The sequence below is a fragment of the Eurosta solidaginis genome, chromosome 1 (assembly GCF_040869045.1).
Source record: "Eurosta solidaginis isolate ZX-2024a chromosome 1, ASM4086904v1, whole genome shotgun sequence".
NCBI classification, from domain to species: Eukaryota; Metazoa; Arthropoda; class Insecta; order Diptera; family Tephritidae; genus Eurosta; species Eurosta solidaginis.
In genome coordinates, this window is record NC_090319.1 from 169,125,911 (window position 1) to 169,151,484 (window position 25,574).

The 25,574-nt window shown below is 42.1% G+C and overlaps 1 protein-coding gene across 1 annotated transcript in view; it reads left to right on the forward strand.

Moving 5' to 3' along the window:
• Positions 1-853: 853 nt before the first annotated feature.
• The window catches only part of veli (L27 and PDZ_signaling domain-containing protein veli), a 438,946-nt gene continuing 414,225 nt past the window's right edge, over positions 854-25,574 (forward strand). The window contains exons 1-2 of the mRNA XM_067760021.1: positions 854-961; positions 1,023-1,289. Coding sequence (XP_067616122.1) covers positions 925-961; positions 1,023-1,289 — 304 coding nt within the window. The 5' untranslated portion in view covers positions 854-924. The remainder of the gene's footprint in view (positions 962-1,022; positions 1,290-25,574) is intronic.

Consider the following 25,574-nt stretch of genomic DNA (forward strand, 5'->3'; position numbering starts at 1 on the left):
TATTATAATATAAAATTTGCTCACTTTGTATGCTTCTGTAATTTATCTGTAATCCGTAACTGTATTTAGTCGGATTAATTGTTGTAGACTAGAAATAAATGAAAAAAAAAAAATATATCGCCGACAACAAGCTTCGGTAATAGTCTAGTTGAGGGGTCGACTGCTAATACGCTACCAAAAATATCGAGAGAGGTGTCAAAAGACGCGTATTAACCTCGAGAACAATAATCTGAAGGCGGAAAAGAAAAATTTTATCTCTGTCCGGAGATATTTGCAGTTGAAGTTGGCGATTTCCATGTGGTTGTTGTTGTGTTTGTACCCACCAAAAAAATTGTGCATCACCGTGGCGGTAGCCACGGTTAAACCACACACCCGGACGTGGCATGGCGTAGCCCAGGGTTATTTTTTATAAGCGCGGCCGAAGGCCGCCAACGCCGAAAGGTGTTCTGCGCAAAAATACTATGGATCCGACCCCCGGTTTCGGAGGTACCCGCGGGTCTTTTTTCGGTTTTTCGTTAATATCTTTTGAACGCGTTAATATTTTTATTTTCCGCCTTCGGATTATTAATACTGATGTCAAGACGCGTCTTTTGACACCTCTTTCGATATTTTTGGTAGCATATTAGCAGTCGACCCCTCAACTAGACTATTACCCAAGCTTCTATTCGATTCAAAATTTGATTCACAGCGAAAATTTCGATAGCAATGAGCTGTCATAATACGAATTTGAAATCCTTTTTCGATGTTCGGTAGCCAACGAAGATCAAAAGATGTTCATAACAAGGGCCTAAAATATGGCATAGTGATGTGATACTCGACACAATACCATCGATACATATATATAATCGATATGTCAGTGATATCCTTGCTAGTTTTCCAACATATAATACCTAATTTATATTGGCTTTATTCGCTGTTAAAAATATGTCCTCAGAGTTCGAACATTTGACTTTGTCGAAGGGTTTGTCTGATAATATTTGTGTTGCAATAGGTATGTAATATAAAGCTTGATACCTTTGCAGACATAAAGAGGGCCATAGAATTGTTGGAGAAATTACAATCAAGCGGAGATTTCCCCACAACCAAGCTCGCAGCTCTTCAAAGGGTTCTTCAAAGTGATTTTTTAAATGCCGTTAGAGAAGTATATGAACACGTCTATGAAACTGTTGACATGCAAGGATCCCAGGATGTGCGGGCTTCAGCCACAGCCAAAGCTACAGTGGCGGCTTTTGCCGCAAGCGAAGGGCACGCTCATCCTAGAGTTGTGGAGCTTCCAAAAACAGAGGAAGGTAATGTAAAGATCTAAATCGGTGGTAGACTAGGTAAAAATTTCCGGAGATGGTCCGAAATAGGTGGCCCGATCCATAGTTTTTGCACGGAACACCTTTCTGCGTTGGCGGCCGTTGACCGTAATTTTAAAAAATAACACTGGGTGGATCCGACACCGGTTTGTGGATCAAAACTAAATGCGCACAGATCACCTTTCTCCATTAGTGTGGGTGTGTACAAGAATTCTGGCAAAAAACAACCACATGAAAATTTCAACCGATTTTTTGCTTATACATACCTTGACAGAAATAAAAATTAAAATTTTCGCTTTCGGAATATAAAAACGGACGTCGAGACGCGTCTTTTGAGACCACCTTTGATAATTTTTTATAAAAATTAGGTTGTGCACCGTTTTTTAAAACTACCAAATTTTCTATTAGTGCAACACGCTTTCACAATTTAAAGTTGGTAGAGGGATCATCCTAGATGCTAAAATATAATTTTTTATCTTTAGTCGGCTTCTAAAATTGTTCAAAAAATACACGAAATTGTTTGCATCATCAAATTAACAATATTTTAAATTGTAAAAACAAAATTTTAGTTTTACTGTTTTTGGATGACTGCGGGAAATGCCCTTCACCGAATTCCCTCTGCATCCAGGTCAAGTCTTTAGTCGTGCGATGATTTAGAGTCGAAAACCTCTATGCTTTATAGTGCTCTTCCGGTGTTGCAACGGATAAAGCTCTTGGTTCTCACGCAACTATTAAGACTAACCCCAGAAGCAATTGTGTAGGTCAGGGAAAGGGCTGTTGCACAGTTGGAGAAATTAAATAGGTTGTCCAGCTTCTTGCAGAGAACGGTGTGGTGGACCGAGTCAAACGCTTTTGAATGGTCGAGAAGAGTCAGCAAAGCAGTAAAATTTTTGTCAACTTGTTCTCGAATATCGTCTATCACCGATAGGAGCGCCGCTTTACAGCTACGATTTGACCTGAATCCAGACTGGGAATCTGTGAGAAGGTTATTATCCTGCACATAAGTATTTATTTGACAGTGCAAAATTCGTTCGACGACCTCGGAAAGAAATGGCAGAATAGCTATAGGTCTATACTCCTTGTTTTACTTGGGGATTAGGATTACCTTAGCAACTTTCCAACATTTGGGAAATACACAGGACGTCAGCACAGAGTTAACCAAGTAGGTTAAGTGAGGAAGGATTTTAGGAAGAATTATTTTTAAAAATTTCGGACATACCCTCGAACCCCATAGCATTAGACTTTACTGAAAGAATGGCTTGATCGACATCACAATCATCGACACTAGCAAACTCAAGAGGACCACAATCAACATTAGCGCGAATACAATAATTGTCAGCACATATATTGTCAGTTGAGATTGGCAGATTTACAAAATTTATATTTATCTCGTTAATGTCTACATCAGGGAGGACAGAAATATCGCATTTGGATTTTCCGATACCAATATGTTTAATCGACTTCCAGGTTTCCTTCGCACTCAAAGCAGCACTAAACTTGTTATTATAAAATTTCTGCTTTGCTGACCTAATGGCTTTGTTTGCAGCGATCCTAGCTGCTTTGAAGCAGTTGTGAGCCTCCAGGGTTTTGTATCTTTTCCATCGTGAGTAAGCAAGGTTACGCTGGTGAATTAAGTGTTTTAGATTGGCACTAAACCAAGGAGTATTATTGTGTGCAGCAGCCTTGAGTATCACTGGCACATGGATGTCAAAAAGCCTAATAATATGGTTCTGTAGGAATGATGCCTGATCATCGACCGATGTCAACGTACGAATCAAGCTCCATTCGACCGACTCCACCGCTGCATTAAGGGAACTGTAATCTATGCTTCTAAAATCACGATACGTAAAGGAACATTGGATGTGTGACGTTTGAAAGTTGTAACTAAGAAATATCAGATCGTGTTTTGAAAAGCAAGATGCCGACAATTGATCGTAGTGGAGCAATTTCAGGGGATCATTCACAAAATATAAATCCAGCAAAGAAGAATTTGAGTCAGTAAAGTGTGTAGGTGAAGTTAAATTGGTGGGAAAAAGTCCAAGAGACTCCATACTTAGCTTTAGAGTTGAGTCGACAAGAAGGTTGGAGTTGAAATCCCCAGCAATGATTATATTATCATAGCTTATAAGTAGAGGCTCAAGAAATTCAATAAAGCCAGAGAAGTCAACTCCACGATTAGGTCTGTATGCACTGCCGATAAGAATCCTTTCATTATTTACAGAGAACACGTCTACGAACACAAATTCGACAGAATCACTTGGACTAGCACTGCTGCAAAGTTTACAGGATAAACTACTTTTGACATATATAGCAACACCACCACCATGACCACGTCTATCAGCCCTGAAAAGTTGATATCCATTTAGTTGCACCAAATCATTTTTGTGACATGAAGAAAACCAGGTTTCGGAAATACATATAACATCTATATCAGAACCCTCAGATATAAATCTCAATTCATCCAGCTTTTTATATAGGCTTTGCGCATTGAGATGGATGACTTTGATCCCTTTAGTACGTTTGCTGAATACGCGCAACAGTGTATGTAAGCAGTCTTTGGAACTAGACAACCTATAGTCTAAGACCATCACTATCTATGGGATATAAAGAATGCTCTGCGATGCGTAACAATAAAAACAACATAAATGATTGTTTACAAGTATGATAGGGAGAGATAAAGACGGAAACGAAGAGACTCAAGAACTTAAGTAATATACCATACATAGAAATTAATTTATTGATCATTATTCGTTGGCACATCTTCAACTCGAAAGGAACTCGCGCTTTCTTCGCCGGTATTCTCAAGACGCTCTAGAAAATCCAAGCTATGTATTGCTTCAGGGCTGGCGTTGGCTCTTCGTCTGATATGTACCAGACCCTTCTTAGAAAAAACCGCTACTATCTTCCCTTTCTTCTTTAGACGGATCGCTGCCGTGAAGATCGCATAGTTTTGCCTGGATAGCGAAGCATTTACATAAATCGGAGCATTTGAATTTATGCCCACATGAACTAATTGCAGACCCTTGATGTTTGGATTGTTTTGGCGCCTAAAGGTGCCTATACTTTTTAGCAATTTGTTTCTGTCTGTCGGCGACTGAAATTTGATTATTACGGCCGGATCTGTCACGCTGTTGTCTATTTTCCGTAGCCGAAAAATGCTCATTATAGGAATTGGTTGCAATTTTAGAGTGGAACAGAGGTGATGAAAGACACTTGTTAATTTTCTCCTTCCCTAAAGGGAATTCCGTGTACACGGACTTCACTTGCGGCAATATGGCTCTCTTGCTTTGACGCATTGTTTTTGAGTGTTTTTACTTCCTCTTCGAGATAACAAACGCGCTCGAACACGCTCTCCAGCTGAGTAACTCTTGCATTAAGCTCACTGACCTCTTTCTTCAGCACCACAAATTTGTCTTCTAGTTTTTTGCATACGAATTCAATGAGCCTTTTTTCCGAGTCCAAAATTTGCTTAGCAATCAGATCGTTGAACTCAGCAAATCGCTGATCCATGCTTTGCATTAAACTAGGAGAGAAGCCGCTGATCCGTTGCACCTTTTTGGCGTTATCAACGTCGTTATTAAGATTGTCACCACGACGCTTACCATTGACTTGATCCATGGTGTTCGAAAAAAACGGGCCAAAAATAATGCTCGAAGAAACTGGGTGGCAGCTCTAACGCAGCTTAGATTATTATGACGCAGGCTTCAAGTTTAGCTTAGACGCAAACCACAAAATAAAGCTTGAAGCACAAACAAACTTCAGTGACTATAAAACTTTTGGCGGGAAGATACACAGTTGATGAAGGTGTCAAAAAAAAAAAAACAAGTTGACTGACAACAACAAAGCAGGAGCACCAATCGCAATATACTGCCAAGTTAGTAAAGTTGAATTGGAGATCACCTGGACAGAGGATCTTATTTTCCACAGATAAATGTCACGTTTGTTAATGTTTAGACACAGGTTGTAAGAATTAAGACTCACAATAAACAATGAATTTGAAAATTTAAAGAGGAGCACAAATTACTTTAGCTTTCACACACCAGGGTTGCCAACCATCACATTTGTGCTAATTCTCTGTCATACCATTTATTCATTAACTTGATATGCACTTCTTTCTCGTAGGTTAAACTTTCCATAGCCTGAATCATAATATTATTAATTAAGTCGACTTTTACATCAATTGATAAGTTTATAGTAAAATTGAAGTTAAATGATCTAAGGATGCTTATTAAAATATCACTATTATATTTGTCCCATGCTATGATTTTCTTGGTCGGTCTCATCTTGTATACTTTGGACGTTTTAATATTAAATTTTATAGTTTCATGATCAGATACTTTGTATTCCTGCAAATTATTACAGAGAATTTCATCCGAGTTTGAAAATAATAAATCAATTTTCGATTCACTAGTATCTGTGATTCGCGTATTAAATTCTATTTTTTGGCTCATCCCCATCACAGCAAATATCTCATTTAATTTAGTACTATATGTTGAAATGCAGGTCATGTTAATATTAAAATCACCGACTACTATATTATGGTTACTTTCTTCATATTTATCAATTAGAATTTCATTTAGGTATTCAACAAAAGCTGCATCACTAGTGCTCGGCGAGTGGTACAGAACTCCAATCTGCCACTTTTTATCAACCTTCAGTTCTATTACAATGCACCATACGTTTTCATTTATGTTATCATTATAGATTACTTTAACATCAATTGTACTATGTACATAAACTAACACACCTCCTGTGTGCCTGCTATGAGAATCACATCTTATCATTTGATAGGTTGCTATTTTTAATTCATTGTCTAGAATATCTGGTTGTACATGTTTCAGAGCACAGTATGATGCCTGGTCTATGAACTTCCGCCAACACTTCCAACTCTGATTTGTTAGCTACTAGGCTATTTATGTTTAAATAGATGCATTTAAAGTCATTGTTGATGTCCTTTGTGGATCTTTTTTGGCACTTTGATACTCCACGTTGCATAACATTAGCATGGTCCGGGTGAGCCAGTCGCCTGATTGTTAGTTGCTATAATCCTAGCCTTTGTTTTTTACATTTAAGTGTTTTAAATAGACAGGGCAATGTCTGCTATTGCACGGGTGATTGGTATCAAGCCCTAGATTTAATTTCTCATTAGCTCTAATACAATTTATGCACATGTTATTAGGTTGTTCCTTGCACTCCATGGGTTTATGTTTACCCAAGCATTTGCTACAAACATCTTCATTTTTGCATTCACTAGCTTTATGGTTGTATCCTTTACATTTAAAACACATTGTTATATCAACACCATCGTATACTTTGCACCTTTCCCATCCTATATTCAGTTTATCTAATTTTAACGCCAGTAAATATTTCCACATCCACCTCAACTATTGCATTATAATAATTTTTGTGACTAACTTTAACATTATATTGCTTAATAATTTTTACTTCACCCTGTTCAAAGCATTTATTTTGTTTTCGTAGACATTCAGTTAATTCATCACCATTCTTTTCAAATTGCATACCTGTTATAAATAGTCTTGATTTATATTCACGAGGTATCTTTATCTCATATTCATTGCTAATTTCTTTGTCCATTATTTCTTTTATTTTGTCTCTTTCATTTTCATCAACACTATCGATTTAATATCTGTTATCTTAGTTCCTTAGGATTAATTTTATTGTTTAGATCTTTCTTGGTTTTTTCACACGATTGTTTTACTTTCGGTTTAACAATAATAGGAGTACGTTTCTTTAATTCAGGCACTGTAGTATCGTTGCTTTTGTCACCTCTTTTATTATTATTTTTCATTACTTCTGCATATGACAGCCCTTTTTCCTTATTATTACTACTAATTTTCTTTATTTCGTTACATACCTTTTCATTGTCTTTGCCAATTATTTCAGTTTTATTTTTCACTTCTATCATTTCATATAAGCTTTTTATCTCACCAATTTTTTTTTTTTCAAACAGCTTTTGTTATCTTTCCATAGTTGCTACTCTTTGAGTATATCGACCCTCTACAGCTTCCAATAAAGCCTTTATTTCATTTTGGCTTTTCTTCATCACCTCTTCAAACTCATATTTATACTCATTTAATATTGTATTGTTTTTATTCACACTCATTTGTATTTCTTGTAGCACCAAGTCTACATTCTGAATATATGTAACACATTCATCACACATAAATCGTGCCATAGGTTTTTCCTCAAACATTTTACAACAATATTTATCAACACCTGCACATGTAAGGCCTAAATGGTACACTTTATTACACGCACCCTCGCATCGTATATCTGTCTCTCCTCTTATAGAGTGATTGCATTTCGCGCACATACTCATCTTGCTTTTGCCTTATTTCGATTTACTTCACCGTTTATTAGTATATGTATGTGTTTAAATTTGTTTATTAAATAAATTTATTTGAGTCTTTTTTTCTCAAAGTTAACTCCTATTATATTAGGAATTCAATAACGTATTATTACATTATTTGTTACATTTTGTGAAGCGCGAACAAAACACTTTATTTTGCACAACTTTTTATTAATTTTTTAAAATGTTTTACCACAATTTTCCTGCTCGAAAAATGTGTACACGGTTTTCACTTCTGCTCGCTCAAGTATACAGCTAATTTAGTTTCCCTTCCTTCTTTAGATAATGTTGAGGAAAGCCATCTAGCGGCAACTAGCTACACAACATGTTGTACCGAGAAGCGGAGACACACACCTCTGTTGGCGATATTGTATAACCTTTAATACATACTGGGTAAACCTCTGAGGTTAAGACAAACTTTTCCTTTTTTTTTCTTATTTCGCTAATTTTAGCAACTAGTTTAATTAACGATAGACTGAAAGCTTTTAAAAATAACTTTAAAAATGTTTTCGAAAAAAAATTCCAAAATTTTACTTGTAACTCTCCGTAACCTTTATTTATACGTCTAAAACTGTATAGACAAAAATTTATTGAAAATTCCAAAATGTTCAAGATTCTAAAGCAGTTCTCAAGTTTTCTATTTTTTTTTCGAAATCTTTGTGGACATTTTTTGCATAGCTTTCATTATGTAATAATTTAAAATTTATACAGGTAAATAGAAGAAATTAAATAACTTTTAAAATTTGTTAATAATTTTTGCTGGTACTTCCACGTTCACTACTGTAGGTTCCTTTTTGACGAAATACAGAAATAAAATTATCTGTCTCTATCTATTTTTCAACTTGCAGGTGCATACAATACACTTAAAAATTGTATCATTAAACCCATTCGTAAATTTTAGTATCAGTACGGAACCCTTTTAATATATTTCACACGTTTTAGAATGTTTTGAAATTCAAATTTACTATTCATTGAACAAATTTGATATATTTTTTTTTCTCGGTTTTATTTTCGTGTTAATTATTTTAGTTTATCTCATCTTATTTTATTTTATCTTAATTTAATTTATTTTATTTTTCTTTATCTTAATTTAGTTTATTTCATTTTATTTTATTTTATCTTAATTTAGTTTAGTTTATTTCATTTTATTTTATTTTATCTTAATTTAGTTTTTCAGGTTAGTTGAAGGAAAACTAGAAGTCAAAAGAAAAGTAATCATGGAAGTTTATTGGCAACTTCCCTGCTCGATGAATCATATGTGACTCATAGCGTATTGGAATGAGTTCATGAGTCACCTGTGACTCATATCTTTATACAACTTTAATGACGCTGTCTTGGTACGAACGTGTCGTTATATATATTTGTGAGTTCTATGTGAGCGTATATCCAAAAGACCCGAACTTTAGGAAAGTGAAAGAAAATTTCGAAAAAATTTTCCTCTTTTTTTTTTTCTACACCTTTTTCTCATTTTCTTCAATTTCTTGATTATACTTCTAACTTCAATTAAACAAAGGAGCGTACTTATACACGCTTTTGGCATTTATGGATCAATTTAAATTATTTTTTTATAGTCCTATATGTTCACCTGGGACTCATTGAACGTGGTACATAAGATAGGTTGTTGTTGTTGTTGTTGTAGCAATGCTCGCCCCACCTAATAGCCGCGACCGATCACAAATTCTCATAAATATCCTCTAACGGGAGTCCAACGAAACTTGCCGTTTCAACAGGGGAGGACCATAAGGAAAGGGGTGTTAGGGGCGTTGGTTCCACATTACAATTGAAGAGATGGTTGGTGTCATGTGGGGACACATTGCAAGCGAGGCATAAATTTTTTATGTCGGGGTTGATTCTGGATAGGTAAGAGTTTAACCTGTTACAGTATCCAGAACGGAGTTGAGCAAGAGTGACACGCGTTTCCTTGGGGAGTATGCGTTCCTCTTCCGCAAGTTTTGGATAATTTTCGTTAAGTACTGGATTCACCGGGCAATTCCCGGCATAAAGGTCCGACGCCTGTTTATGGAGTTCACCAAGGACCTGCTTGTGTTTTTTCACTTCATACGGCTGGGTTCTCAGGTGCCGTATTTCCTCAAAATACTTACGGAGATGACTCCTTAAGCCCCTAGGCGGTGCTGGTTCATCAATCAGATGTCTGTTGGAATGCATAGGTCTCTGGGTATTCAACAGGAACTGTTTGGTCAGCATCTCATTTCTCTCCCTGATGGGGAGTATTCTCGCCTCGTTATGCAGATGGTGTTCTGGGGACATAAGAAGACAGCCCGTGACGATTCTGAGAGCAGTATTTTGGCAGGCCTGTAGTTTCTTCCAGTGGGTGATTTTTAGGCTTGGCGACCATATGGGTGACGCGTAGCACGTAATCGGCTGGCTAATTGCTTTGTATGTAGTCATGAGGGTTTCTTTATCTTTTCCCCAAGTACTGCCAGCGAGGGATTTGAGGATTTTGTTGCGGCTCTGAATTCTCGGAACAATTGCGGCTGCGTGCTCACCAAAATGTAGATCCTGATCAAACATCACACCCAAGATTTTGGGGTGTCGGACAGTCGGTAGCGTAGTGCCATCGACGTGGATGTTCAAAATGGTCGACATTTGGGGCGTCCATGTTGTAAATAAGGTCGCGGAAGATTTAGTCGGTGATAATGCCAGGTTTCGCGAGGCGAAAAAACTGGAGAGATCAGGGAGGTAGCCGTTTATTTTATTGCATAGCGCATCGATCTTTGGTCCTGGGCCTGTGGCCATTATTGTGCAGTCATCGGCGTAGGATACGATTGTGACTCCTTCCGGTGGTGAAGGTAGCTTAGATATGTAGAAATTAAACAAAAGTGGGGATAGGACACCACCCTGTGGCACCCCCTGTTTAATTCTCCTTGGTTTTGATGTTTCGTTTCTAAATTGCACCGATGCCTGCCGACCACCCAGATAATTTGCGGTCCACCTTTTAAGACATGGGGGACGGGTAGACCCTTCCAGGTCCTACAGTAACGAGCCATGGTTGACCGTATCAGAAGCTTTTGATAGGTCTAGCGCTACGAGTACTGTTCTGTGGTGGGGGTATTGATTTAAACCGCAATTTATCTGGGTGCTAATGGCATTTAGCGCGGTGGTAGTGCTATGGAGTTTTCTGAAGCCATGCTGTTGAGGGGCTAGCTGCAAATTTGCTTGGAAATAAGGGAGCAAAATGGCTTCAAGCGTCTTTGCCACTGGCGATAGGAGAGATATCGGACGATACGACTCACCTATGTTAGCTGGTTTCCCAGGCTTTAGTAGCGGGACCATTTTCCATTTCTCAGGTATGACAAAGGTGGAAAGAGACATATTGAAGACATGCGCTAAATATTTGAACCCCTCTTTCCCTAGGTTTTTAAGCATCGGCATGGCTACGCCGTCTGGGCCCACTGCTTTGGATGGTTTAGCACGACCAATGGCGTCCTCAACCTCTTTAGCGGTGATGGTGATTGGTGACGCGCTGAATTTGTGTTTATGTGCGCGTCTATTGGCTCTCCGTCTATCTTTGTCGACCGTAGGATGCATTATATATTGTCGGCAGAAAGCGCTCGCGCATTTTTTCGCGTCCGACAGCACTTTGTCGCCAAAGGCGATGGAAACTTTGTCTTTGTGCTTAGTCGGGTTCGATAGGGACTTTACGGTGGACCAAAGTTTACCCACACCGGTAGAGAGGTTACAACCTCTTAGGTGCTCCTCCCATTTCGCCCGCTTGTGTTCATCTACAAGCAATCTGATGCGTTGGTTTATATCCCTTATTTGGGGGTCGCCTGGGTCAAGCTGTCTTATAAGGTCACGTTCTCTCGCTAAGTTTGCGGCCTCCGCCGTGAAGTGGGGCCGGATTTCGGGAATTCTCCCGGCGGGAATGAAATGTGCCGAGGCGGATTTAATGACCTTACGGAAGGCACGCTCCCCTTGGCGGGCATCAGTCGGGATAGGGAGGGCAGCTAGGCGGCTGTCTGTAAAGGATTTATATTCTTCCCACTTTCCTTTTTTGAAGTTTATGAAAGTGCGTTTTTCAGTGACGATGAAGTCGGCGTTACGCTCAAGCGAAATAAGTATGGGCAGGTGGTCGGATGCCATGTTACCATCGGCTGCCAGTTGACGCAGTTTACGAGTTCTACGCTCACGATTGAGATATCTGGCGAGCTGTGACAGCTTCCTACCATACGTGTGGGGGCGTCTCCGTTTATTGTGCAGAACGTCGTTTCTTCTATTTGATCCGCCAACATCTCACCCCTACTGTCCGCCCGCAAGTTTGAATGCCATAGATCACGATGGGCATTGAAATCGCCTAAAATAATGCGATTGTTGCCAGTGAGTAAGGCCCTGATACTAGGGCGGTATCCACTGGGGCAACAGGTGGCAGGAGGGATGTAGATGTTGATGATTTCTAGGTTTGCATCGCCTGACCGGGCAGATAGGCCTTGACGTTCTAAGACATTGTACCTGCGGTCGATGCCACGATCAAATATATAATATTGCACAGAGTGGTGTATGATAAACGCGAGACCGCCTCCGTTTCCGCTCTCGCGGTCTTTTCTGTGGACGTTATACCCAGAGCAGGTCTGCAATGCAGATCTTGCTGTGAGTTTAGTCTCTTGAATCGCAGCAATGCGGATGTTGTGCCGCTTCATGAAATCGACTATCTCCGTAATCTTCCCAGTTAGTCCATTACAGTTTAACTGCAGAATTCTGAAGTGCATACGGGGAGACGTCGCCACTCTGGGGGTAAGTGACGGGTGACTACGCCTGGGTTGGGGAAGGCCAGGACGCAATTGCTGTTGTGGCCCTAGGACTGGGCGTCCTTGGGCAAGCATTGGGGTACCCGGATGATTTGGGTTTGCGACCTGGCAACATGGCGCGATGAAACCCGTCGGGGGGTTGCCGTCGCGGAGACCAGAACATCTAGGGAAGTGGCACCACCCAAGGCAGGAGCTGCAATGGGCGGATGTCGCAAACATATATATTCTGTGCTGGCAAACGGAGGTAGGGACTAAGAGTCTGTTTCCCTGACCTACACGATTACTGTCGGAAAAGAGGGGGGGGGGGGGGGGAGACGGGGGCAGGAGCTGTTGGTCAGCATTGCTTCCGACTCTACTACGAAGATTGTAGTTATGAGTGGTGGCAGCTGTTTGAGTTGTTGGCGCCGTGGGGCGCGAGCAGCAGCTGGTACTTGTTGTGGCTTGATGAGCAGCGGGGCTGCTGGAAGGGAGTGGGGAGCGCTTAGACATAGGATACGGGACGCCCTTGGTCGTGAACAGCAAGGAGCCACAAAAGATTTATAAAAGTTACGTGGGTGGCGGGTTTTGGGATCAAGCCCAGAACAACCTGTCCGATGCAACCATCCCTTGCACGAGACACACTGAACAGAGTATGACCGTCCTAAAAAGATTCTTTTCCGGCAGATGCAGCAAAACCATTTCTCAGGACCGGGGTCAGGAGACGGACCCGGATTGGATTCGATGCCTTCCCGGAGTAAGAGAATATGGAGCAGTCCTGCTGCAAGGAGCTGCTGGGAGGATGACAATTTGTGGGAGGGACGAAACAAATTAGATGGGGTCACACTGAAATGACAGTCCTTGGTCGGGAAAAATCCCGAGTCGCTCCGGTACATAGAACCGACTGCCTTGGGAAGCGCATAAGATTGGTTCTGCTACGTTCCTGAGTCACATTTGAATCACCGAAATAGAATAGTCAAAATACGGTAAATATATGTCAAATCATTTATAAACCTAGTATTCTATACTATGTATTCATATCGTTCAATTAAGCAATACACAAATCAATGGGCGTAGGGCATTCTCAAGGCGCTTCGTCTAAAGCAGCGCATTCATAATGCTAGTGAACTGAATTTAATGTATTTTTTTTTAAATGTTTATGCTTATGGCATATGCAAATGTAAATGTATGTGTGTAATTTGCTTTAATCTAGTGAGTATACTACTTTCTATAACTTAAACGTCTAAAGCAGCGCATTCATAATGCTAGTGAACTGAAATTAAAGTATTTTCAAATGTTTATGCTTATGGCATATGCAAGCGTAAATGTATGTGTGTAATTTGCTTTATCTAGTAAGTATGCTACTTTCTATAATTTTAAAATACTAACATTTTTGTTTTTTGCGATTTTTACGTTCTCCTACGATCAAATTTGGTTTTGGAATCTCTCAATTTGGTAGATTATAGTGGTCCGTAGTACGGAACGAACTCACCCATTGTTCTAAACGATGTTGTTATTGTATGTGGCGTTGCAGCAGGCCGGTGTTCTGGGCCCTACTATTGTTGTGGTTAAAGCAGGTGATGTTGCAGCAGGCCTGTATGCGGCGGCCCTGCTGGCTGTTGTTACTAAAGTTGGTGTTACCGGTACTGTTGCAGCAGGCCTATGCTGGTCGGCCCTGCTGGGTTTGTTGAGGCCGGCGTTTGTTGCTGTGCCCGGCTTGCGTCGGTGGGCCTATATGAAGCGCCCTTGGTGTTGTGTTAACTGGTAGTGGTGGTAAGCTTGGTGGTTGTGGTGCGTCTGGGTAGGCGCTGCCGGTAGTTGCGCGCGGTGTTGCACGCAGTAATGATGCCAGCGGGCAGTTTCGTTGGCGCTATTGGTGATGGTTGCGCGTCGAAGCGGTTGTTGGGGCCACTGGTGTGGTTGCGCCTGGTAGTACTAGCACTTGGTGTTGCCGCGGATGACGGCGGTTGCGCTCGAGGATGGGAGTGCAGCAGTATGTACATCTTAAAGATTTTTTCTTATATATTCAATTTCTGTCGTGCTCGATATGACAATGCGTTTTTGATTATGACTGCTGAATATGTGCTCTGAGACTAAGCGAACAAGCAAATTTTTGCCGATCTCACGGAGAGCCCGGCTTTTGTAGCTGCAACTTTATATATATATATATATATATATGGGTGTATATTTCCTCAATGGACGAGTTTCTGTCCACGAGACGACTTTGCAACTGAACGTAATGAAAAGTGTGCTTTTTGGTTGTGGTTGTTTTCGACGTTCCAGAATTTGCTGCTTCCCTTCCTTCAGCGCGAATAAGGAACCGGCGTAAAACAGACCAGAGATTTACTCTTGCCTATACTTACGAGCTGCAGCTGCTCCCTTTTCCTGAAGTAGTTAATTAGGCGTAAGTTGGCACGTATATATGTTCATATGCCTTCGGAACAGGTAAATCACGATTGTATACGGCACGCTGCCCTAGCTTTTGTACCTAACGAAATTGTGCAATCACTTGCCAGATAAATTGCAGTTAGCACCTATTCACTGCTTTACCACCACTTTGAGAAAAAGATTTCGAACTTTTTGGAAGTCCTGATACCGCAACAATCCGCAACCTCGCTTTTCTTTCTTCTTCTTTTCCGGAAACAGCGTGTTTCTTTTTCCTCTTTATTTCTCTGCTGTTTTTTGCAAATGGCTTCACAGCGGCGGTGGCGACATCTAGTGTTCATTTCGTTGAAAATTGTCATGGCACCTTTTTGTTTGCTATCACTAGCCACTAGGTGCGTTCCAAAGGTGCCTCTCCCAAATGCACCATAACAAACCTGCTTCGCTTTGAAGACCTGACGATTCAGCGAACAGGAAACCGGTTCATCTGTGGGAAGCCACTTCCAGGAACCTCCGATGACAAGCAACGTGGGGCACGACTCACTCCTAAGATAAGAGTCTCAAAGTTCTACCGCGAAGCTAGCCGGGCAACAAGGTCCATCAAAAAAAAATCAAGTTAAGTCAAAAAATTAAGTAATTCTGTTTCTTAGTTTAAAAGGGCTTTGCGGCAATTAGACATTTGTTATGGAGAACTCGTCAAAACTCCGTACGGCACTTTCTAGTGGTTGTCGCCCCCACAGAAGGCTAAAAAAAAATAAGTATGTAGACATTTTGATAGAGGAGAACTCGTCCAAACTCCGTAAGGCTAGTCCAACCCAAGCGTGGACTGCCAGGCTGTTCACGGTTCTCGGTGAGTACGCGTGTGAACACCCTATGATATCATTGCTCGGGGAGAATACTGGGCGAGATGTCTCGACCGCCAAAACGCCCAGACACGAAAAGGTCCAATTGGTAGGTTTATATAAAAAAATCAATTTGTAATTTGGCAAAAATGTTGTTGTTGTTGTTGTTGTTGTTGTAGCGATTAGGTTACTCCCCGAAGGCTTTGGGGAGTGTTATCGATGTGATGGTCCTTTGTCGGATACAGATCCGATACGCTCCGGTAACACAGCACCATTAGGGTGCTGGCCCGACCATCGCGGGAACGATTTATATGGCCACATTGAACCTTCAGGCCATTCCCTCCCTCCCCACCCCCAAGTTCCATGAGGAGCTTGGGGTCGCCAGAGCCTCGTCTGTTAGTAAAACGGGGTTCGCCGCTCGAAGGTGAGGTTGACAATTGGGTTGGAGAAGCTATATATTGCGCTACACAACCCCTTGAATCCCTGGCAAAAATGTTCTAGAGGGTTTATTGTGGACGAATATCCGAAACATGGAAGCGACCTATCAATTTCCCGTTTAGGTCCTCGAGATCATCAGTTCATTGCCTATCTTTCGGAGCACTCGACACTTAAGGTATTTTGGCAGGAATTTGGCGTTAATGCCCTGTTTGAAGTTACTCAAAGCAAATTTTTTCCGGAAAACTTCCTGACCTTCCTTGTAGTTGACCTGCCTAGAGCGCTTGTTAAAGGTGTTTATTCCTCTATCCTTTGCCTGATCTAAATTCTCTGTTCAACATCGTAACCTGGTCTTCCCTAAGGCTGCCGAGTTTGCCTAAAATATTGTACGTTGAGGTATGTTGAACCATGTTCTGGCCATATAATGCAAAATAAGGAGAGCACTGAATCGCCGTATGAAAATCACTTCTCAAAACTGATAAAATCTCGGGTATATGCTTATCCCAATCGGTATGGTCTGGTTTACCCTTCAGGAAAATTCTAATCTTGGAAACAATTTCTCTGTTAACGCGTCACCCCGTAATTTACTAAAAATTGGTTCATTTCCTTCGAGATAAACTGTTTACCATTGTCACTATGAATAAACTCAGGGACCCCTACAGCTGGAAAAATTTCTGAAGCGAAGTAATTTATAACGTTAACAGTGGTGGCTCTCTGTATGGGCTTTAGCCAGACATATTTTGAAAGATGTTCTAGTACTATAAAAAGAAACTGATTTCGTCGCTTAGATCTCGGATACGGCCCTAGAAAGTCGCAATATAATCGCTGAAATGGTCTCTCGGATGCAAAGGTACTCTCTGTAGGTGGTCTCGACTGTTGGTTAGTGGGTTTTACCGATTTGCAGGTATCACAACGCTGGACGTAGTCCCTGACGTCCTTAGCCTGCTGTGGCCAGAAGTACTTTTGCCTAACACGTTCTAAGGTTTTCTGCCACCCGCCATGGTAACTCGGGTTAACGTCATGTGCTAATCTCACTGCTTCCTCAGTCAACCCTTTTGGCAACCATAAACGCCACAGCGAGTCTTCTTCCACTTACGAAATTTAACTCTTTTGAAAATTACACCGTCCACCACTCGTAAGTCCGGAAGCCATTCCTCGTTTTCGGTGACGGTCCGAATCAAATCTAGATATTCGTTACTGCTAAATTCGGGAGAGACTAAATCTATTTCCGCGGGTGTGGTAGTGAAAGTCAACTCATCGGCATCAAACCGCGAAAGCGCATCGGGTACTACATTCAGGGTGCCTTTACGATGTTCCATTTTAAAATCGTATCTTTGCAGCAGGAGCGACCACCTCGCCAACCTCCCGCTCAAATCCTTTTGCGTCATCAACCACTTGAGACTGGAGTGGTCCGTGATAATCCAAAACGGCAATCCTTCGACATAGGGTCGGAAGCGCTTCACGCTGACTATGGCGGCGAGACATTCCAGCTCGGTTACTGTATATTTGCGTTGGGCATTATTCAGCTTTTTCGACACGAATGCGGTTGGATGCTCAGCGCCTTCATCATCGACCTGGAACAACACTCCGCCAACACCTATTTTGGAAGCGTCGCATTGGATTACCAATTCTTTGGAAAAATTGGGTTGGGCTAAGACAGGAGCGGAACTCAAGGCTACTTTCAGTTTTTCGAAGGCTTCAGAGGTAAGCTTGAACGGGCCTGATGACTTACGGAGACAGTCGGTCAAGGGACCTGCCAAGTCAGCAAAATTGGTAATAAACGCCCTGTACCAATTCGTCATACCCACAAACCTACGCACCTGCCGAGGGGATTTAGGGATCGGAAAGTTTTTCATCGCTTCTGTTTTCCCTGGATCCACTTTCAAGCACCCGCTGCCTATCAAGTACCGTAAGTATCGTATTTCCTTCTGACAAAATTTACTTTTCTTTACGTTTATTGTCAGACCTGCGTCGGTCAAACACTTTGCCACTTCCGCCAGCAATTTCAGGTGGTCCTCAAAGTTCGTACTGCATACCACCAGGTCGTCCAGGTAGACAAAGATATTCGCTCGCAGACGCGAAGGGGTTGCCTTGTCCACTAGCCTACTCATAGTCTGCGGTCCATTGCACAGACCAAAGGGCATTACCTTGAAGTGGCACAGAGGCCTCCCCGGAACTACGAATGCTGTTTTTTCCTTGGAGGACTCCGTCAAATTGATCTGAAAGAACGCTTCCTTCAGATCAATGCCACTAATAAAGTGCGCATCTTTCAGTCTGCTCTATAAGCCGCTAATATGAGGCAGGGGGTATGAGTCTTTCTTAGTCACCGCGTTGACCTTCCTGGAATCTATGCACAGCCTCACTTTACCTGGTTTCCGGACCAGTACCACGGGACTGCACCACGGAGAGTTTGATTCTTCTATAACTCCCAGTTCGAGTAACATGTCTAATTCGCTAAAAGCTTCGGCTTGCCTCGGTGGCGAAAGAGGGAAATGTTTGCTTTTTATAAGAACGGCATCACCGGTGTCAATGTGATACTCCACTAATTTTGTTTGCCCCAGGCCTAACTTTTCGAATGAAGGAAACGTCTCTATGACCTTTTGCAATTCTCTTCTCCGGGTTGGTGACAAATCATGGAGATTAAGTTCGTCGTCCTTTTCATTCCTAACCTCTATGCACGCTATGCTTGGGAATATTTCGGAAGCTTACGCAAATGCTCTCCAAAAATCAACCCCGTAGTAAGCTTCTTGGAGAAGTGAAGGAAAAAGTAAAAACGAATAACCTTTGTGGTATTCTTGAAGGTGACCGGTAGAGACACTGAGCCTAAGATTTTTTGCTTGCTGGCACCCGCGGTATATACGAATGCATGTAAGGGCTGATAATCGAAGCCTTTATCATTCAGGTAGTCTACACCATTATTCCCCAAGATGTTGGCTCCCGAGTCCAAAAACCCTACAATAAAAATGTCCTTAATTTTTGCCTTTACGAGAGGCCTTTCATCCTCTGTAAGCGTTAACGTGGTGGCTTGCAGCAGTCTACGCTCCTGTACTCTCCTGTGGTATCTTTTCCTGCATTTCAAAATATTTTCTGATACCGGTTGTTGTTCGAAAATGGCATGTCTTATTTGTCCGTACTATGTTCCCTTTCTTCTAGATCAGGTGAAAGATGTGTCCGACAAGCGACATCCCTATGCTGGCGTCGCAGAATTTTGGTCGGTTCGTCCCTCGCGGATGATGACGTTTGACTATCGGATTCAGAACTATTGGAATTATCCGTACTGTCAGGGAAGGTTATTGTTACATTTGGGGATTCTTTCGCCAGGGTACTACTGCACCTCGGAAACTCACCACCTCCATGCAACCCGGTACCTGCGACAGATCCCCCCTCTGGTTCAGTGCACGGGGCGACGCACAGTAGCGCCTTTTGAGTTTTTTCTTTGCAAAAATCATAACTTTTGAACCAATGAAGATATTAAATATAGATATATAAAATTTAAAATGCAAATGAAAGCTAATTATTTGAAGTTTTATTGTGTGAAAGCTCAGAATGTCACAGATACAGGGTGCTTCAAAAAAATTCGTCAAAGTCGAAACTTTTTAGAAAAATGCAAAAAAAAATGTTTTTAGTAAAAAATAAAAAAAATGAAATGAGATTTGTCTTATAATGACGTATTTAAGCATTAAATAAGATAAACTAATGATTTTGATAAGATAGCGTGGCACTGCCCACTTATGATAAAAAGTTTTATCTAAGTAGTCACGTAATCAATAACTACCAAAATCGATAGACGTATTGTTTCTTTTAAATGGCAATACTCGTATGAAACTCATATGGCCGTTTTAGTGCTACAATAAGAAGGTGCTTCAAAATTCATCGTAAAATGTTACATGTTTTTTTTTTTAATTTACAAGCCAAATATGTATTTTATTAATAACTAAAAGTTATTGAAAGTGGTTCAATGAAATTTTATTTGAGCTAAAGATTAAACAGCCAAATAATTTTGGAAAAGGGGAGTGGCACTGCCCATTTATGCTAAAAAGTTTAATTTTAGTAACCGCTTTACCAATTTGTACCAAACTCGATAGACGTATTGATTTCTATAAAAATTTAATACTCGTTTGAAGGCGAAATGTCTAAGTTTTAAAATAAATTTGATAAACTTTAGAGAAATGCAATAACTAAAAGTATATATTTATAAATTACTAAATTAATTAATTCTTTTATTTGAAATAAAAAATTAACTTGTACATAGATATATTATTTTTCAATAAAGTAACAAAAGTGATTAGAAAATCTCTTTTTCATTGTTGTGATAAGAAGTGAGAAACTTATTTCAACATAGTCATCGTCACTGGAACATATATCTAACAAAGCAACAATTTCTGAGCTATACGCATCTGTAAGATCTTTTTGTGTTCTTACATACCTCATAGATGATATGACTGATAAGTCTTCGTTTTGTCTAACTCGTGATACTTTGCAGAGCCGTAATAAAATCCTCAAATCCCTTGCTGGCAGTACCTGGGGAAAAGATAAAGAAGCGCTCATTACTACATACACAGCAATTGGCCAGCCGTTTACGTGCTACGCGTCACCCATATGGTCGCCAAGCCTAAAATTTACCCACTGGAAGAAGCTATATGCCTGCCAAAATACTGCTCTCAGAATCGCCACGGGCTGTCTTATTTTTCCAGAACACCATCTACATAATTAGGCGAGAATACTCCCCATCAGGGAGAGAAATGAGATGCTAACCAAACAGCTCCTGTTGAATACCCAGAAACCTGGGCATCCAAACAGACATCTGATTGATGAGCCAACACCGCCTAGGGGCTTAAGGAGTCATCTCCGTAAGCATTTTGAGGAAAAACGGCACTTGAGAACCCAGCCGTATGAAGCAAAAAACACAAGCAGGTCCTTGGTGAACTCCGCAAACAGGCGTCGGACCTTTATGTCAGGAATTGCCTGGTGAATCCAGTACTCAAAGAAAAGTACCCAAAACTTGTGGAAGAGGAACGCATACTCCCCAGGGAAACGCGTGTCACTCTTGCTCAACTTCGTTCTGGATACTGTAACAGGTTAAACTCTTACCTATCCGGAATCAACCCCAACATACAAAATGTATGCCCCGCTTGCAATGTGTCCCCACATGACACCAACCATATTTTTAATTGTAATGTGGAACCAACGCCTCTAACACCCCTTTCATTATGGTCCACCCCTGTTGAAACAGCAAGTTTCCTTGGACTCCCGTTTGAGGATATTGATGACAATTTGTGATCGGTCGCGGCTGTTAGGTGGGGCGAAGCACTGCTACAACAAAAACAACAAGCAGGCCCTTGGTGAACTCCAAAAACAGGCGTCGGACCTTTATGCCAGAAATTGCCCGGTGAATCCAGTACTCAAAGAACAGTACCCAAAACTTGCGGAAGAAGAACGCATACTCCCCAGGGAAACGCGAGTCACTCTAGCTCAGCTTCGTTCTGGATACTGTAACAGGTTAAACTCTTACCTATCCAGAATCAACCCCGACATACAAAATGTATGCCCCGCTTGCAATGTGTCCCCACATGACCTCAACCATCTCTTTAATTGTAATGTGGAACCAACGCCTCTAACGCCCCTTTCAGTATGGTCCACCCCCGTTAAAACAGCAAGTTTCCTTGGACTCCCGTTGAAGGATATTGATAACAATTTGTGATCGGTCGCAGCTGTTAGGTGGGCGAAGCACTGCTACAACAACAACAACAGGGATTTTTTCCTCTTGTGCCAAAGCGCAGGACAATTGCACAGAAAATATTTGACTGTTTCTATCTCCTCTTCGTCTTTGCAGCTCCTCCCGATTGCTATGTGGCCGTTATAAGTCCAACCTCAGGAGATATGCCCCCTCATCTCGCGTCCCATTCAGACCACACGAGCTTGGAGTGGTAGAAGGATTTAAGATTGCTCCATTTCACACCCGCTTCCCTAAGGCAAATCCCTTTCAAAATGAGCTTACAGGTAGCGAGCGGCATGCTCAATCCCTTCCAGGACGACGAAAGCGGAACGGGTGTGCCCCCTCTTGCAAGTTCGTCAGCCGTCTCATTGCCCGGTATATTCGAGTGTCCAGTCACCCACACCAGACTGAGGGATGTTTGCTCAGCGATCTCGTTAAGAGATTTACGGCACTTCTCTACTGTCCTGGACTTACATGTAACCGATCCAAGTGCTTTTAGTGCAGCCTAGCTGTCATAGTAAATATTAATTTGGTTATTGCCGTGAGCAGCCTTCCCCAGGTGATCAGCGGCCATATTTATAGCAGCCACCTCCGCCTGAAAGACGCTGCAATGATCGGGTGGGCTAAATGATAGATTCCACCCTAGTTGAGGTGCAGAGACATCGCTACCCACCTTATAATCCAGTTTGGAGCCGTCAGTATATATCTGCAGCCTATCACTCAATTCCGCCGGCTCCTTCAACCATTAATCCCTATCTGGGATAATAACCTCGTACTTCATATTGAAAACTACAGTCGGAGCGCAATAGTCCGACGAAGGCGAATCCAGATACTTAAGGATTGCTGCATGGCCATCCACATTGTCTCTCCATCCGGATAGCTCTCGCAGCCGCAGAGCAGAAAAGGCCGCACATTGTTTGGCCATTACATTTATTGGCAACACATTAAAAATAGTGGCCAGCGCCTCCGCAGGGGTAGTGCGCAGGGCACCCCCACGCAGATTAGAGCACTTCTTTGTACCTTCTGGAATACCCGTAGGATCAGATCTTACCAAGATGCAAGCTCTCGGTTTTCCATGTGTGGCACCACTCACTAACGCCAATCCTGCCGCCTTCAGCCCGCATATCTTATACTCTACTACCCAAGACTCCTTGATAAGGGCTATGTCAGCCGCCCCACTGGAAAACTGGAGCATCAGCGCACCAGATGCTGCTTTACAATGGTGTAGGTTATTTGTAGGACCCACACTAGGCTAAGCCCCGACCACCTCCACCACTGTCAAGTCGCCGTCTTCATCAGACATTGGCTCCTCTCCAGTGTAAACACTGTTGTTGTTGTTGTAGCAGTGCTTCGCCCCACCTAACAGACGCGACCGATCACAAACTGTCATCAATATCCTCTAACGGGAGTCCAAGGAAACTTGCTGTTTCAACAGGGGTGGATCATAGGGAAAGAGGTGTTAGAGGCGTTGGTTCCACATTACAATTAAAGAGATGGTTGGTGTTATGTGGGGACACATTGCAAGCGGGGCATACATTTTGTATGTCGGGGTTGATTCTGGATAGGTAAGACTTTAACCTGTTACAGTATCCAGAAAGAAGTTGAGCCAGAGTGACACGCGTTTCCCTGGGGAGTATGCGTTCCTCTTCCGCAAGTTTTGGATACTTTACTTTGAGTACTGGATTCACCGGGCAATTCCCGGCATAAAGGTCCGACGCCTGTTTGTGGAGTTCACCAAGGACCTGCTTGTGTTTTTTCGCTCTAAGCCTGTCCAGCTTTAGCGAGGAGATCGAAGACGCGTCCCCGCCCAACGTGTCATCCACCGGACTAACCGTGTTTGGTTCTGCGTCCTACTCCTCGCTCTCCGCTTCCTCTGGCTCTATTTCCAGCGCCGGATGATATGCCGCCTTCAGGTCGTTCGCGTAAACCTTAATCCTTACGGTGTCGAAACCGAATTTAATAGCGCCATCCGCGCCTTCCAAGAAAGGCAGTGACTCCTTGTTGAGCAACAGTATCCCCTGACGCGTCTCCCTGGTGCTATGCTCCAGCTTCAGGACTCTCCAACTAGAGCAAGGAAGCTCTGGGTTGAAGGTCCTTAGGACCTCAAGGACTCCCTCTGGATCATCCGGCTTGGATGGAATCCAGACTCTAGCTCTCGGCCTAGATGGGATGTCCTTGAAGTCGACAGCCCTGAGCATCGCACCAGGGTAGAACTCACCCAACCTAGCCACCACCTTTTGGTACAAGTCGGCTGACCTCTGGTCGTCGAGGGCCTCCAACTTGACTTGCCCTGATACCAACCCACCTATTTGCAAACAGGTGGAGGTCCAGAGTTTTCTCTTACCAAGGCGACTGAAAAACTGGCCATTTCGGTCCTTATCCAGTCCCATTTATCCTTGAACATCTGCTCCTTTTCAGGATTAGATTCAAAGACCCCACAAGGATGCTACTTTTAGCAACCTCTGCTAAGGAGGGACCTTTGTCTCTAAACCTTTTATCAGCATTCTGCACAACCTCCATCGAACGGTTGCGCTTTCCGGAGGCCTGTTCCTTCGCCGGAGCAGACCTCTTAAAATCAGGGACGATGGTGTTCGCCCACTCAATTTCAGCCCCTAACTCCTCATCGTCCAGGTTAGGGATATTCGCCAACCTTTTCAGGATGCGTATAGCCACCTGCCTATGCTTACTGCGCATCTGCGAGGGAGGTAACCTATCTTTCCTTTGGGTGAATGCCGTCGGCGTAGCCGCAGGCAAACGGGCGGGCTGCTCCCCCGGTAGCAAACTGCCTACCGAGAGGGTTACTAGCAGAGGCAGCAGGTCCAGTCGCCGCCCCAAAGCTCCCCTAGCGGAAGTTGCGGGCGATGAGTGAGGCTCCGGCGCCGCCTGAAGCCTTTGCGCACCGTCTGAAATAGCCGCGCCGCGGTTTGTGAAGGGGACTTGCATCGCACGAGCTCCCAGATTGATGGGTGTTACCCATTCCGGCATTCCGCCACCAAACTTGCATCACCTGCCCTTAAAGCGTGAAATTCAGTTCTTTGAGTATTTCTGTATTCCTACATCAAATATGAAAACATCGTTCAATTTTCGAAGATGTGATTTTAATCGTTTAAATTCTGCTTTACGTGGAGTTGATTTGGATGCTATGCTTGGCGAAAGTGAAGTTGGAAAGTCTTTAAATGTATTTAAAAAAGAAATTCATAAGATTTGAGAAAAGATCGTGCCGTTATATAAAAAGAAAATTTATAAATAAATCTCCCTGGCACAATAGTGAGCTCAAACATCTAAAAAATTTGAGAAACAAGTTCTTTGAAAAATATAATGCCCCTATTACGGTGAACAACTCAACTTGGTTGGGTTGTAATTAAAACAACTCAACTTTTAGATAACTCAACTCCTGTTTGGTATTACGAATTACAACTTATTTCAGTTGAAGTTGAATTGAGTTGCCAACTTCAGAAAGTGATGATTTGACAGATAAATGAACAGCTGATCAATTTGTGGAGGAAATTTAAGCATTTACGAAATAAAAGCAAAACGGAGATTATATGAAAATCTATTTTATAACGGCGAAAATGTTGGTGATTGACATGTCGCGAATGCGGAAAACATTCGCGTGATCATTCCAATCCCTTGGAACTACCAAGCACCAAGTAAGAAAATGTTTAAGTGACAAATGATCAGCTTTCTCATGAAGTTATTTTGCAGATTTGAAAGGAAGCATTTTGCTCATTACTAAACAAAATTAAGGACCATTTCTGCATATGCCTTCGTATTTTAAAATTATGC